The 16,439-nt window shown below is 44.4% G+C and overlaps 1 protein-coding gene across 6 annotated transcripts in view; it reads right to left on the bottom strand.

Annotated features, from left to right (window-relative positions):
• The window catches only part of LOC144250385 (tRNA-dihydrouridine(20) synthase [NAD(P)+]-like), a 74,725-nt gene that overhangs the window by 21,827 nt on the left and 36,459 nt on the right, over positions 1-16,439 (bottom strand). For all 6 annotated transcript variants that reach the window (XR_013342471.1, XR_013342472.1, XR_013342469.1 and 3 more), the window contains 5 exons: positions 8,934-8,981; positions 3,951-4,016; positions 3,701-3,771; positions 2,429-2,515; positions 855-1,023 (listed from right to left, as the gene is read on the bottom strand). Coding sequence is in view for 1 of the 6 variants with exons in the window: in XM_077793169.1 (XP_077649295.1) it covers positions 855-1,023; positions 2,429-2,515; positions 3,701-3,771; positions 3,951-4,016; positions 8,934-8,981 (441 nt within the window). In the remaining 5 variants the exon portion in view is untranslated. The remainder of the gene's footprint in view (positions 1-854; positions 1,024-2,428; positions 2,516-3,700; positions 3,772-3,950; positions 4,017-8,933; positions 8,982-16,439) is intronic.

The raw sequence follows: 16,439 nt of genomic DNA, 5'->3' as shown, positions 1-16,439 counted from the left end.
ACTTAAAGAGGACATAAGTAGCTCCATGCAGGTAAGCCCTAGGATTAAAGAAGGTGGAACCCTGCTCTGAGCAAGAGCTACATTCTCCACCCAGGTCCAATTCACTGAAGAGTTTGAGGACCACTCAGTCTCAGCCTATAGATGTGTAGAAGAGTCCCACAGAGTCCCACAGTTGTGGAAAACAGAACAGGTGTGAACTCATTAAAATTAAAAAAAAAATTCCTTTGCAGGGAAATGCCCATAGTGCTACCATTGTGCTCCCAATGGAAAGAAACTGCTTTAGAAAATTCTGTTCATTAAGTAGAGCATTAAAGTTAGATTATTCCCTAACTCATAGCAAAGCATCCTAGAAATTAGCAATAGAAAAGTTTTAGAAGTGATTTTGACAGATAAGTCAAATCAGGTGAGAAATCTCTATAGAGATAATCTGTCTCCAGCAATGACTACTACAATGGCTCTTCCTGGCTTTGGCTGCACCTGTTCCAACACAGAGCCATGACTGTCTTCGGTGACACAAAACCTCTTTGTCCATGTGCATGGGCATGTGGACATGTGGAGTGTGAGGGAGAAAGAAGACAATATCATGTGTGTGGGGTCTCAGCAGCATCCTGGATCCAGAAGGTCCTTGCTATGACCTCTATACCTCTGAAAGCTTTAGAAGATGATGATGGGGCACACATCCTAGCATCTTCTCTTCATATGGCAGCTGATGAGACTCAGTGCCACACTCCAAGAGCTAAAAAGGAAAGGAGCAGAACAACAGGGGCTGCTGGCCGCTGGAGGCCCCCATAAAGTGCTCTCTGAAGGATTGTGGCAGACAGAAATGGGGGTTTTGAAAAAGTGCAGACACGTACATATCTTATGTACTTCTGCATGACCTCCTCCAGGGGCCGCAGACCCTCTTTGAGGAAGATGGATGGGTTCCACATGGCCGCTCGGGCTACCATCACTGAAGAGGCAGCTGTGGCTTGTCGAAATTCCTCTATGTCCAAATGCTGCTGGATGTGTTCATGAGATCCTCCACTGAAAAGCAACAGGAGGGTTAGGTGTGTCTTCATTATGGAACCTACCAGTATTTTCAGAAAAAGGCAACTTCCTGATCTGCCACTCATTAACAGTGGGGTTTTGGCCAAGTCACTTCAGTTATTAGAGCTTCAGCAAAATGGAGATTATAATCTCACTAAGTAAGATAACATATGTAAAGTAATCCAAACCATGCCTGGTATTTATTAGGTATTCCAGACCTTTTACTTTCCTCCTCTTCCCTCATCCAATACAGTAGCAAATGCCAGCCGACATCTGAAGACATGAAATTAAAACACCCAAACTGAGTAACCACCCATATGTCTTCTAAGTACTGGGTCAAAACCCTGGAAAGGAGGATACACTGGTGATCATGAGGGTCTGGAAGAAGGCCAATTGGGTCATAATTCCCCTTCCTCTGTCCTGATGCTCCAGGATCCTCTCAGAAAGTGCTCTGTCCTCATCTGTTTCATCAGGAAACTGGTAGTCTCTGTCCAGATCTAGTCAAATGGGGCGAGAACCCTCAGATGATAGTAGAAATGACAGGCTCAAGGGTTCTCCAAGCCACCCCCAAAATTTACTACCTGGGGGACACAGTGCCAAGCTGCACCCCAACCCTTCGTTCTTCCCTCCCACCTATCGGGTATGCCTTTTGTCAGGGCTTCCCTGTTTGCAACCTCCCAGACTCCTTTAGGTGCAGGGCTGAACTGAACACAGGCCAGTTCCCCAGTACCAAGTGGGTGTGGCCTCTGGGCTACTCATCAGTACCTCACACCTGCTGGTCCATATTCCTGGTACTATAACTACCCAGAGTGCTTCTCTGGGTTTCTGTGACCTACATTACTTTCCCTGAGCCAAAGCCCTATGAACATAATCCCCTGCACCATTGCACCATGCACAAGTCACCCTGGGTATGACATTACTTTGCCATCAGTCTGTTTCAGCAGCCACCTTATCACTCTCCCCAAGCTCAGGCATCAGAGGGCCCTGAGCTGCCCTGCACCCTACATTAGCCGCTCACCAGAGCGCAAGTGGCCTGACTTAATTGTTAGTCACTTTTCTGCCTCATTTACCACTCTGCATCTTGCTCCACTTTTTTCCCCCCTTTTCCTTTATGGTCATTTTTTTTTTTAAGAGAGAGGAGTGAGAGAGGAGAGAGAGAGAGAGAATTTTTTTAATATTTATTTTTTAGTTTTCGGCGGACACAACATCTTTGTTGGTATGTGGTGCTGAGGATTGAACCGGGGCCGCACACATGCCAGACAAGCGCGCTACCGCCTGAGCCGCATTCCCAGCCCTTATGGTCATTTTTTAATGTTCTCATTCCTTTTCTTAAATGCCTGCTCAAGTCCATTCTGAATGAGTTGGGGTGTAAAAAAGTAAACGAGGAAGACGAGAGGCTTACTTGGCTATGACAGGAATGGAGAGGATTTCAGCAATGGCTTTGATGACTTCACAGCTGACAGGGTGCTGAGGTCGCTCCTCCCGCTTCCTTGGAGACAAAAAAGAGAGAGAGAGAGAGAGATGGGGCTGAAGGGTGAGTGCTCACCCATGTTTATCTTAGCTAAGACCTACTGTCCTCCCTACTGAACCTCAGGAAGATTAGGTAGCCATGTGGTCATCAAGGACAGGTTGCAGGAATGGCCTCCCTAATCTCTAGGGAAGAACTCTGTGGTGAGGAGTAGGAGCAGCCGAGGTCCATGCTGAGAAGGCAAGTCCAAATCTCAGAGGCCAGCAGGCAAGGCATGACTGCAGGAGGCCAATGTAAATGGCTTGGCAACCAAGGTCATGCTGCTTTCCCTGACTTCCCCTTGCCTCCACCAGAGATGAGAGACAGTGCTATAAGAATGCTGCCCCGACTGTCCCAGTCTTATCCTCTCTAAGGGACTGGGAACAGCTGCTACTGCTCAGACTGATCACTCCCACACAGCTGCCTGTGCTGAAGCCAAGTTCCACAGCTGATCCTGGGGAAAAGCACCTGACACCGGGTAGGCCCTGTGCCCAGGGCAGCCAGGGCAAGCCACAGAGCTTGGCTGTCATGATAAACCACAGGGGAAGCAGGACATGACCCAAGGCCCCTCCTTCCAAAGTTGACTGAAAGCAGTTCTTGTGCATGAGTGAGCAAGTCTTAGGGACTCTGAGGCAACGCCTGACCCATGCTCAGAGATAAGCAGGCGAGGTGGTTGACAGGTCTTTTCTGAGTGTGTCCCCTCTGCTACATTCCTGAATTCCTCAGAAGGTCCTGCCAACTCAGCTTCCACCTCTGTCTCCCTTTATCCCCAGCTAGTTTTAGCCCATCCTCAACAGCTCTAGTGGTCAGAAAGTCTTTCCTAAAACTAACCCAAATCTGTCTTCCTACTGCTTCTGGTAAAAGCCTCTTTGGTGGATTGCAAGTTCAAGGCCAGTCTCAGCAATTCAGTGATATCAGCAATATCAATGTGGATGGGGAGTTTCTCTTTCTCTGTGTCTCTCAAGCTCAGAGCAGGGCCTAGCACCAATAGGTGCTCAATAAAAGAAACACAGACAAATGCAAGCCCATTCAAGGAGTCTGAGTGCCCTCTGAACTCACAGGCTGTCAAAGAGTTGGGCAGAGGCAGGCAAAATATGTAAGTGAGAGACTATAAAAATGGCTGAGGAATCTCTCAGCCAGTCAGTCTCTAAAAAGGCAATCACTCACCTCCCATGAACTGTGATGGCAGCAATGCCAGTCCTTTCTATTCGTTTCACAAGGCTCAAGGTATCTTCTAGCTGAGGAAGATCACAAGAGTGGTTACTGGGGCCCCAGTGTTATAGCTGCTGGCTCCTAAATTGGGCTCAACTCTACTCCCTCCACCAAACCTAATTCATCCCTCATGAATCATTCACAATCCCCAAATCCAACATCACCTGAGAGAACAGACCTTGAGATAATAGAATACAATACTTACTGAAGGCAGAATACGGATCTTGCAGGTCACAGGTCTGCACGTCCCTTTAACAAGGGTGCTGAGGATCTGCAAAGAGGAGCACACAGGAGCACCTACCTCTTCTAGAACAAACTTCCACACCGCTTGTATACTGCTACAGATCTATGCATTTCAGGGGCACAGAGAGTTCATGTATGCACAATGTATATATCAATCTGTTACACACATACACATGGAATACTCCATGAGGCAAGGAATGTGCCTCTGTTCTATGCTACAGCCCCAACACCTGTGATCCCTGCCTGGCACAAAATGGTATATATGTACTTGTTAAATACACTGAATGAACTAGGGAGTGAATGGATCTGCATGCATTCCTGTGTGGAATGCAGTAATCCTTTGCTAGGTTCAAGCATCAGAATTACCTGAAAAGCTTAAAAAACACAAATTCTTATATTCTATCCTGTTATTTCTATAGGGGCAGGGCTTAGGAATATGTGTTTCTAACCAACACACTCTATTTTCAATATGATTTTGAGGCACAGCCCTGGATAAGAACAGGCTGGCAACTTCTCCCCTGGATGAAGGGAAGGAAATGTTCCCTAAGTGCGTCCTGAGCCCTGCAGAGTGAGGAAGCAGGAAGGCCTTTAAAGGCCTGGGCCCTTGCACTCCTCTTTGGAGATGTCAGATATACAGGAATAAAACTGGCCAAAAAAAAAAAAAAAAGGACAACATTTTCAACAAGCTAAAAAGTGTTTATTGCATAATAATTGAAAAGGATTTCAAAAAAAGATCAAGAAGCCATACAGGAAAGTGTCAGTGAGGCAGCAAGACCTGACCTCACAAGAATCAGAGATCGAGAGAGATGCAAATGACACTGCACGGCTGTGACATTGCTATCTTCTTCCCAAATAAAAAATTTCAAACCAGGCAAGTTGGAAACAGGGTGATCTCAAGGACTTTCCCAGAACTGAACCTCTGTTCAGCAGAGGAGATACCTAGGTGACTGCTGCCAGTCTTCTAGACTGGCGGGGCAGCAGAAAGCAGAGAACGAACAGAGGAGGACTTTTTCTCAGGGACAGGCTAAGGTAGCCACTCTGGAAGATAACAGACCAAGAGACTGGGCTGACCAGTGGATAGCTCATGAGCAAGACAGGGCCTGCTGGACCAGGCAAAATTGACAGGCAGGCAGGAACAGTCCACAGGTGCTGCCTCAGGAGACTGGGGCCTGAGGTTCTAAGGACACCCTGGCAGGTCTTAAAAGGGCACTGCCAGGTCCATCATGACACAATAAAAATTCTTACTCTCCTTCTATCTCTGGCTCAAGGCAACACCTATCGACAGTTCCCTTGCAAGCACTCACTTGGAATCCTCTGGTATTCGGTAATTTAAGAAGCACCAGCTGGTCTGATCCAATGCTCTGTCTTACAGGACTTCCTTTTAGTGTATTTTAACCAAGTAGAATAGAATTTCTGTTCATTTCATGTTAAGGACAAGGAAGGAGATTAGGTAACCAAAAGCCCTAACCACTTGCAAGGGCAGCACTGAGGGGAAACAGCAACTGGAGGCAGTCCTCCAGCCAGGCTCTAGCATGAAACTCTTCTGGACACAACTCTCCAGGTCCACATCACACCACATGTCCCGGTGAAGATCTCTGGGGATAAAGGACAAGAGGCAAGCCTATATCTGAGTGGAGAAGCAGAACATCAACCCAAGGCTTGCCTCACCAGATCAACTGGCCTCCTGGGAAAAAGCAGCCCTATCTCCCCAGGTTGTTGAGGAGGAAGCAGGTGGGAAGATTGGAAGCCACAGGCTTGGGTATCAGTGAGACCAGAGTTCAAGTTCTGGGCCTGCTCACTGGTAGCTATGACTCAAGAAACTTCACTCACACAAATGATACTGTGGACAGCCAGAAGATGCACAGAAAACTTGGATGGGGGTGAGACCATATATCACTAAGAGCTACAGTCTAAAACTGAGGGTCTAAATCCAAGGAAAGTATACCAGCATTACCTAGTGGAACCTTTTTTCAATAGACTGATATCCCCCATCCCTATCTACTCCAAAGTTAGAGAATTCAACAGATAGCATCTTTTTTTTTTTTCAATTGAGATAAAATTTATATACGATAAAATCTGCCACCTTGGGCCCAGTATGTTGGCACACACCCGTAATCCCAGCAATTTGGGAGTCTGAGCAGGAGGATCACAAGTTCAAGGCCAGCCTGGGGAACTTAATGAGACTCTGTCTCAAAAATAAAAAATAAAAAGGGCTAGGTATATAGCTCAGTGACAGAGTACTCCCAAGTACAATACCTAGTACCACACCCCCCAGAAAAAATTTGCCCTTTTTAAGTGTATAGTTCAGTGGTATTAGTTCAGTGGTATTACTAAGTATTTTCAAAGTTTTTCCAGACCTCACACAAACATCTTTATTTTGAGAAAATTTCAGCAGGTGGTCCTGAGATGCTCCCACGATGAAATCAGGGTCCTAAAACACCAAGCCTGGAACACAAAGCTCACCCACTCACCCAAACTGCTAGTACAATCTGGGCTTAAATTGAATCCAGCCCCCCATGCAAAAATCACATTGGATTTTGTAGGAGAAGTCTGCAATCCTGCAACTTCCCCTCCATGAGGCAAACCCCATTTAGCCAACCTATATGATTCCCTCACCCGAGAAGAAACAGAATGAACTAAGCATCTGGAATGCATCTCTACTGCTTCATGAATAAATGTACCTCATTCAAAGAGGAACATCAGAAAGGATAGAGCCAGCAGCATTGGTCGGAGAAACCAGGTCAGACGATAAGAAAATGCCCATGTGCTGAGGACCCCTCTCTTAACTGCTTTGACATCATGGCTATCCATTTCCACTCCATCTTGCACATGAGTGTCTCACTGGAAGTTCCAAACTCCGCTGCCTATTGAACTGTGGTTAGACATTTAAAAATGAAGCCAGGCACCTTTAATGGAAGATGTCATTGAGAAGGGGCACAGACGCTGCATTAGGAATCACAAGACTATGACTCCAAAGTTGGCTCTGCCTGCCTCTTATTTGTAATATGATCTTGAAGAAAATCATTTTTCTCTCTGTGTGCTTTATTTTTCTGTTTTTGTTTTGTTTTGTTTGGGGGAGGGTTGTTGCTGTTGATTTTGTTTTTTATTGGTACTAGGGATTGAACCTAAGGGCCCTTACCACTAAACCATATCCCAAGACCCCCTTTTTAAAAAAATTTTTAAGACAGAGTCTCAATAGGTTGCTTATAACCTCACTAAGCTGCTGCGGCTGGTTTCAAACTTGTGATTCTCCTGCCTCAGCCTCCCAAGCTGCTGGGAGTATGCCACCACTCATGACTAGTTGATTACTTTTGATCAAAATGAGATTGTAATTGGGCATGGTAGTGTATGCCAACAGTCCCATTTATTTGGAAGACTGAGGCAGAAGATCTCTTAAGCCCATGAGTTGAGAACAGCCTGGGCAACACAGTAAGATTGCTTTAACAACAACAACAATAAAAAAGCAGCAGCAGCTAATGAATGCCTGCCCTGTGTACCTCAAGGGGTTTCAGGGACAAATAAAATAACATTGGAATATGCTTTGAAAGGAAACTACCCTAGAAATGGTAAGGATACATTATATGCAGGTTAGAGGAACATCATATGTGGCTGTATGTGGGAAAAATCAGAAGGAATCCAGCCAGCACATACTGTGGTCCTCTTATATCCCAGAGACAGCTGGACAGAAAGAATATACACGGTTGAACAGCAACAGCCAGAACAAACCAGGGCAGCTCTTACTGGTAGTATCTGAGTCCCAAGTAACTCTAATCTGCAGGAAGCACCATGAGGCTCAAATCCTGGACAAGGAAGTAGGGATGGTGAATGAAAAGCAAAACAAAGGAGCTACGATCAGCAACAAGCTGACAGCTGATGAGCTGGGAAAGGAAATGAAGGGAAAAGGTATGATATGGCAGAATATCACCCCCACAACCCCTAGCAGCCCACAGCACTAGATAGCAAATACCAACCTGACCCAGGGGACTCATTAAGCCTTTCTGCAAAATCACCACAGGAAGGGAAATAAAGAAAGACTAACTTCAGCTTGCTTCATGGGACCCTGACCTGGCTTGCTCTCAAAGAACTGATGAGACTCCAGTGGTATGGAGGAGAACCCTCCTGCTACTCTCATCCAGGCCCCTTAGAGAGGACAATCTACCCACCCCCCAAACACACACACACACACACACACAGAGCCTACCCTCACCAAAGGTGGTCTAGCCTCTGCTCTCATGAGCATTTTAGAAAGGAGAGAGACAACACAGAGGAGTCTCTAGCCCAGTCTTCAGGCTCTCTGGCTCTTAGTTGACAGGGCCCAAGTTCCAGGCTTTTATACAACTCAAGGCTGCTGTACGCTGGCTCAAGGGTTTCCAAACCTGGCTGCATGTCAAAACCATTGGGAAGCTTTTTATTTAGGTGGGGGATGAGGGTACCAGGTATTGAACTCAGAGGCATTTGACTACTGAGCCACATCCCCAGCCCAATTTTGTATTTTATTTAGAGACAGGGTCTCACTGAGTTGCTTGGGGCCTTGCTAAAATTGCTAGGGCCAACTTTTGAACTTTTGTTCCAGTGTCATAATAAACTAAACCTATCATCTTCCAGCAGTTTGGGTGAGTGGGTGAGCTTTGTGTTCCAGGCTTGGTGTTTTAGGACCCTGATTTCATCGTGGGAGCATCTCAGGACCACCTGCTGAAATTTTCTCAAAATAAAGATGTTTGTGTGAGGTCTGGAAAAACTTTGCACACCTGTAATCCCGAGCCACTGGGATTACAGGTGTGCATCAGTGCGTCTAGCACTGGGAAGCTTTCTAAAAAATTTCCAGGCCGCAAATGGATAGACTAAGGGAACTTCAGTAAATCTGGAATGGGGAGAGAGGCATTCTAGGCAACTCTAGTTCATAGCCATGTTTTGAGGACGCTGCTTTCACTCATGCAGAACTTACCTTCTCAATCTTGTCAGGATCTGACAGCAAAGCAGCTCCCATTCCTCCCTAAAGAGAACAAGAAGAAAGGTCTGTTTTAAGTTGGAGGAGGATACTCCTTGGCTCCTGCCCCCCGCCCCGCCTCCTATGGTAACATGGTATGCAAACCTTGTAACCAAGGTCCATTGACAACTGGCATTTTCCTAAACAAGTAGGAAGACAGCAAGATTCATGCCCATAATCACAAGGTCAGGAATCTGATGAATTCTAAAGTCACCACAATGATGCCCTTGGCAAAACCCATGGATCTCTAGAAGTAGGCTCTACAGAATTTCTGGCTGGATGTATTGGCTTATGCCAATAATCCCAGTGGCTTGGGAGGCTGAGGCAGGAGGTCCACAAGTTCAAGATCAGTCTCACCACATAGCCAGGCCCTAAGCAATTTATGGAGACCCTGTCTCAAAATAAAAAATAAAATAAAATAATATAAAAGGAATAGAGATGTGGTTTGATGTTTAAGTACACCTGGATTTTTTTTTAAAGAAAAAAAATTCTTTTTCAGGTCTCAGTGTCATAATAAACTAAACCTGCCATCTTCCAAGACCTTAAAAGACAATGGATCCTCCTTAAGTGATGAGATTTAAATACTCCTTCCTCACATACCCAATACTTGCTTTAGTACCAACACTAAAGTCTTGCAGGGACACAAACATTGTCCAGGCCCTTCTCCTCAGCCAGCAACAATGTCCCAGTCTTGAGGATCCAGATACATGCCAAACAAACAAAAATACCAGAAAACAGAAACTGCATATCTGAAACACTTAAAACTCAACCCTAACAATAATGTTTGTCTCATTATAATAGGATTATTATCAACAATTTTCTTGCCCTTTTCTTTTTTCCCTCTGCAGTACTGAGAATTGAATCTAGGCTTGCCGTACCACTGAACTCAGCCTCCCAAAGAGCTGTGATTATTGGCATAAGCCACCATACCTAGCTCTTGTTACAATTTTCTATATTTCCCATGTTCTAGACATTACAATAAATTACTTTAGTAATCAGTATCTCATGGGAGGGTAAAAGAGAATGAAATCTTTGAAAATCTGAATGAAGGGGAAAGCAAATCCAATAAATACAGTATACATATTGCATACTAATGAATGCTCAAAGAATGTGCTCAGAGATTTAAGTTCGGATGTTACAGTTTAATTTCACATCAAGGATGACATATTCAATCAGAGGGAAAATTAAATCACCACAGAATTCCAGATGCATTAATGCATACCTATACTGCCAGCAGCTTAGAAGAGTAAGCAAGGAAGATCACAAGCTCAAAGCGGGCTTCAGCGACTTGGTGAGACTCTTGTCTCAAAATTAAAAACAAAAAGGGCTGGGAATGTGATTAAACATCCTGTTCAATCCCTGGCACCAAAAAAAAAAAAAAAAAAAGAGTCACCTCAGATTTGGCTAGGCTTGCATTTTGAGAATTGGCAGGGCAGAGGAGCCAATAGCTCTGCATTTGAGGGCCACAGATACAAGACTTAGAACTCACCCAGCTCCATCTGTCTTTCACCCCTCATACACAAAATCCAGCCCATCCTTATGGAATCACAGAATCTAAAATTCAAGTTCACTGGCCCTTCCACATCAATTTTTCACAATAGAATTCCCTTCCTTCCTTCCTTTCTAACTTTTTTTCTTTTTTTGAATAGATAACACACTAAACATATGAGAGATTCAAAACATAAAAAAGTAAAGATTCCCCCTCCTTAAGGAACAAGAGACTTTTCAACCTATACTTTTTTTTTTTTTTGTATTGGGGGTCCTTTACCAAATCTCCCATCCATTTTTTAAGTTAAAAAATAACACAAAACATGGTTTTACTTATTTATTTTAATGAGAAGCTAAGGATCAAACTGAGTAATTCACATGTTAGGCAAGTGCTCTACCACTGAGCTGCAACCCCAGACCGTCCCCATCCTTTGTGAGACAGGGACTCCCTAAGCTGCTGAGGTTGGCCCCAAACATGAGATCTGAAGGCATGGGCCAGTTGCTAATTTAAGGCGGAATCCCGGACTCTCTCACCACCATCACCAGTTCCAAGCTCCACTGCATTAAGCTTCATGTCAGACAAACATTTATGAGGCTGAAGAGAACAAATAAGGTGACAAGCTGGTGCAGATCCTCAAGCAGCATGACAAAGCAGACAAGACTGGATCCTCAGGAACAGTCCTGGTGTTCTATAACAGTTCCAGCAATGTGAACTGGCTGGGATAATATTCTGGATGACCACAAAATCAAACACTTAAGGTTTCAGGGGCAAATGCCAGCTTCAATGAGGGCAGATATCTTCCAGTGCTTCAGGAAGGGCTCCCAAGACATACTGCCCTACACAGATGTAGCTTCTCAGAGACTAGACAGCACCCATGTAGAGCTCTTGTCAATGATGATTTTCCCCTTCACAGAGCAAGGAGGGTGAGCCGTGTTGGGAGTGAGGTGCCAGGTGCAGTCATCAGCTGTATGACCCATCCGTGAGCTGTGAGGCTGGTTCAGAAGATTGAACTAGCAGCTGTACAAAGAAGGCGGCTTCCAGGAAGAGCATCCTCAGTGAGAGCACACTGGCTTCAGCAAGCCTGATTTTGGCTAACTAAAATGGGATTCTGGATTAGGGATCTTTCCTGGTGTCCTGGGAGGTTGAACACACTTGTCAGCTAGGGTGCTCTTAATGCCTCTCAGGGCCTGGGGGCTGCTTGTTGTTTTGAAATATGAGCTACTGGCCAGTATTGGAGTAATTGAGCATTGGACCATAGTAGCATAGTCTTTCACATAAAATGTGAAGAATAAAATGCATTTTTTATTTTCTGTCATGTCATGATTTCTAGCAATAAATGATGTTTTCATGGGCTGCCTTAACTATAATTATCATGGGGCAGAATTCAATGTACTTAATAATTCACGTTCCAAATTGCCTCATATAGAACAAAGAATCAGCTGAGTTTATTTTATTTTTCTTGAATTACTACACATGGTTTATTTTCCTTTTTTGAAGAACGGATATGTAATTTTGTAATGTCATTTTGTCATGAAGATGTTTCAAATTTGACATTAAAAAGGGCCTGTCATTCCTGCTTTATAAATTCACTGGAGGCTCTCATTTTCCTTGGAGCACCTTTAACATCTTTCTCATTGTCCACCAGCTTGAAATGTAACAAGTTTGCCAAATTAGCTATAAATTTGGAGCCCCAACATGAACAACATGAAACCCTACTGTTGAGCAGACTTCTACACTACCTGTGTGACTTTGGATAGGGCCTTAACATGTGCTTGAGACCTAATTTCTAAGAAGGAGAGGGTGCAAAGAATTTGTTTTTCATTTTTTTTTTGTGGAGCCCAAGATCAAACCCATGGCCTCAAACATGCTAGGCAAACACTTCAAGGCTCTATAATTCCCAGGCACTGTGACACACGCCTGTAATCCCAGCACCTCAGGGTCTATAATCCCAGCACCTCAAGGCCTGTAATCCCAGCACCTCGGGAGGCTGAGGCATGAGGAGCTCAAGTTCAAAGCAAGCTTCAGCAAAAGCGAAGTGCTAAACAATTTAGTGAGACCCTGTCTCTAAATTAAATACAAAATAGGGCTAGGGATGTGGTTCAGTGGTTGAGTGCCCCTCAGTTTAATCCTTAGTACCAAAAGGAAAATAATAATAATAATCTCTACCATTGAAGCACACCTCCAACTCATTAAAGGATTAAACTATGGGGAAGAGGGGCTGGGGATGTGGCTCAAGTGGTAGCGCACTTGCCTGGCATGCGTGCGGCCCGGGTTCGAACCTCAGCACCACATACAAACAAAGATGTTGTGTACGCTGAAAAATAAACATTGAAATTCTCTCTCTCCTCTCTCTCTCTCTCTCTTTCCCCCCTCTTAAAAAAAAAAAAAGGGGGTTAAAAAAAAAAAAAACTATGGGGAAGAATGAAGTCCCAAGGTGCCTGTCTCTACCACTGGGCAACAGCCCCAACCCTTCTTTTCTATTTCATTTGCAGACAGGGTCTCACTGAGGTGCTTATGGACTAAGTTGCTGAGACAGGCTTTGAATTAAAAAAATCTCCGGCCTCAGCTTTTCAAGTGAAAGGAATTATAGGTGTACACCACCATGCAAGCCCAAATCTTAATTTACATTCAGGCTCATTCCAAGGAGCATTCCCCCAACAAATAATCCACTCAAGTCTCTGCCTCTCCAACACTTAAATACTTAGCATCAGGGCTATGCAACCTACTTGTCTCTGTATTTAATCATGACTGACCAGTTTAATAATTTGGGTTCTCATGCCACCTGTGGTCATGGGCTGTTCTCAACTCCCATTTGTGCTACACAGACAGACTAGTTGACTAGGAAAGGTCAGAAGGGAGGGTCAAAGCAGAGTTTGCTTCTTTCACCCTGTTTTCCATAAAATAGCAAGGATCTGAAGCCTGCCACTCAAGACACACATTCCTTCTGTGATCTCACTGGGTAGTGATGACATCACAAGCCTCAGTTTCCATGGCACTTTAAAGCTAAGAAACTTCTTTACCAGTTCTCTACAAGACACCGAAGTGTCTGGTTTCTTCAGAGAATATGTCTGACCGAATATTTTATATTCAATCTAACTTGTCTGCTGTCCCCTGGGAGAGCAGAGCAGCAGGTAGGCCAAGGCCAGGCATCTGTAATGGAGCTCCTGGTAAATATACAACCTCACTTTACTGCCACATCTTCCTTTGGGGTTTCCTCATCACACCTCAGAACTTCCCTACCCATGAGTAAGACCAATGGTCTGGTGCTCCCTCAAGGACCCACAGTGTTTCTGCTCACTGCTGAGGGCAAGTGTTCAGAAAGGTTCTAATCTTGATCAATCTAGCCTTCCCCTTTAGCCTCCCCCAATGCTTCCTTCAGAGCACAGCTATAGTCTGGTACACACTGGTACACACCTATAGTCCCAGCTGCTTGGGTGGCTAAATGGAAAGAGTACCTGAGCCTACGAGTTGGGCTCAAGCATCTGGGTGGAAACATAATGAAGCCTGGGCAATATGGTGAGAGCACTCATCACCAAAACAGGAAGGAGGCTTCATTCTCAGATCCTTTCTTAATAAGAGTCTTACAGAAGCCCAGTGTGCTTTTGTTATCCAGGGATAATTGGAGCATTTGAGGAAGGGCTATCAGTCTCTCATGAACCTCACCTTCAGACCCAGGCACCTGTAGCATACTGTCATGGATACACTCACATGGATCCCCTTCACATCCCAGTCTGAAATGCTGAGAAAAAGGGTGTTCTCATGCAGTTGGGAAGAACAGAAGGGCCTGGGGGAGAGGTGAAGTGAGAGACTTGAGTTCTGAGGAAACGATGTCTCAAGAAATGGATGTGCAAAGGCTATTGAGCCTAAACTTGGTATCGAGAATTTGGATCTCGTTCTCTTAATCCCTCTGCCCCAGTATATAGCCTTCAAAAAGTGGTAGAGTTGGGCACAGTGGTATGGAACGGTAATCCCAGCTGTTCAGGAGGCTGAGGCAGGAGAATTGCTTGAGCTCAATTCGAGTCTAATCTGGGGAAACATAGCAAAACATAACCAAAAAAAAAAAAAAAAAAAAAAAAAAAAGCAGCTGGGCACAGTGGTGCATACGTGTAATCCCAGTGGCTCGGGAGGCTGAGAGGGGATGATTGTGAGTTCAAAGCCAGCCTCAGCAAAAATGAGGCATTAAGCAACTCATCGAGACCCTGCCTCTAAATAAAATACAAAATACGACTGGGGATGTTGCTCTGTGGTTGAGTGCCACTGAGTTCAATCTCTGGTAGCCAACCCCCATCCCACGGGGAAAAAAATTACAAAAATCTATAAAAATTATTCTAGAATTCAGTGTGGCTAAAACAGGCTGTAACAATGGGTCCCACAGGGAGCTGCTAAGGTGGGAGGGGTTCTAATCCAATTTATATTAGACCAGATTTTCCAAACCTTGAAAATTATTTCCATTAAAAACTCAGAAATGACAGACCTTAAGATATTTTTCTCAGTTGTAGAAGGGAGAGACTGAGGGAGGGTTGTTTGGGATAATTTTGAGGTTTGACTATTATCCTCATGCTTCCATTGGCTCCACAGAACTCAATTACTTTGATAGCAAGCATCCCTTGAGGAGACAGGCAAAGCAACCATAGAGGTTAACAGGCAAAGGCTATGTTTGGGATGCTATGCAGAGAAGAGGGCTTCAGTCAGAAACAGGAAAGATTAGGAGAGGGAGGTACTAGCAGCTGAGTGCACAAAACGTAAGTAACAGAAGTGTCTCTGAAGTTCTGTTTTCTTTCCAGCAGCAGTGCCTTCCACATCTCCTTCTACGCCTGCATACTACCATGTCCTCTACAGAGGATGTGGAGAAACCCAGGTGGGCTGGCATGGAGAGACATACTGCCTGGTTGGTGGCTACCGGCTCTTCGGAGATGTTCCCTTGGCCACTCCACCAAAGGCCAAAGTAGAAAAGCCAGAAGAGAAGCCAGCCCAGAAGCCAGCCCAGAAGGCAGCCCAGAAGGCAGCCCAGAAGCCAACCCAGAAGCCAACCCAGAGAGCCAGAGAGGCTCCCAAGAAACGCCGAGCTCCAACAGAGGCAGAAAAGTCTCTGGGTTGTCCCAGCCCCAAAATTTGTACCAAGAGACCAATGTCAAAGAAGCTGGCTGGCTGAGCCTCTCTGTAGAGAGGTCTTGTATTTACCTATAACACTTAATGCATCTTTTTAAAAAATTTTTACTCATATTTTTTTAAATAAATAAAAAATTTTATTGTTGCTGTTGTTAATTATACAGTTATTCAAATATACAAAAATTTGAAAGAATCCCTGCAGGTGGTTGCAAATGATTTGCAATGGCATTGCAACTAGGGACTTAGTTCAGTTTGACATGGGAAACTAATGCAGCTTGAACTTGAGTTTTCAGAGCTCAGCAGAGACAGTGACTGTATTTAAAAGCTATCATGTGTATTCCTCCTTCTCACTGGTATCGAGTAAATTCTTTGTAAGTGCACACTTCCCATTCTCAGGACATTATCAACAACAATTTTCTTGTCCTTTTCTTTTGTCCATCTACACTACTGGAAATTCATTCCAGGGTTGCTCTACCTTTTATCTATACACCCAGCAGTTTCTTTTTTTTATTTGGAGACAAGGTCTCAGAACTTGCTCAGGCTGCCCTCAAACTTGTGATCCTCCTGTCTCAGCCTCCCAAGGAGCTGGGATTATTGGCATGTGCCACGATACCTTGCTCTCTTTACAAATTTCTTATTTTTAATTTAATTTTGTTAATTGTCAATGGGTCTTTATTTAATTTATTTTTAAGCAGTGCTGAGAATCAAACCCTGTGCCCCACACATTCCAGCAAGCACTTCACCACTGAGCCACAAACAGAGCCCTCTTAATAGAATTTTCTACATTTTCTATGTTCTAGCCAATACAATGAATTACTTTAATAATTAGCATCTCGGGAAAGTAAAAGAGGAGGGAATCTTTAAAA

Source organism: Urocitellus parryii, chromosome 15, assembly GCF_045843805.1.
Source record: "Urocitellus parryii isolate mUroPar1 chromosome 15, mUroPar1.hap1, whole genome shotgun sequence".
Lineage (NCBI taxonomy): Eukaryota > Metazoa > Chordata > Mammalia > Rodentia > Sciuridae > Urocitellus > Urocitellus parryii.
This window is presented reverse-complemented; position numbering and strand designations above follow the sequence as displayed.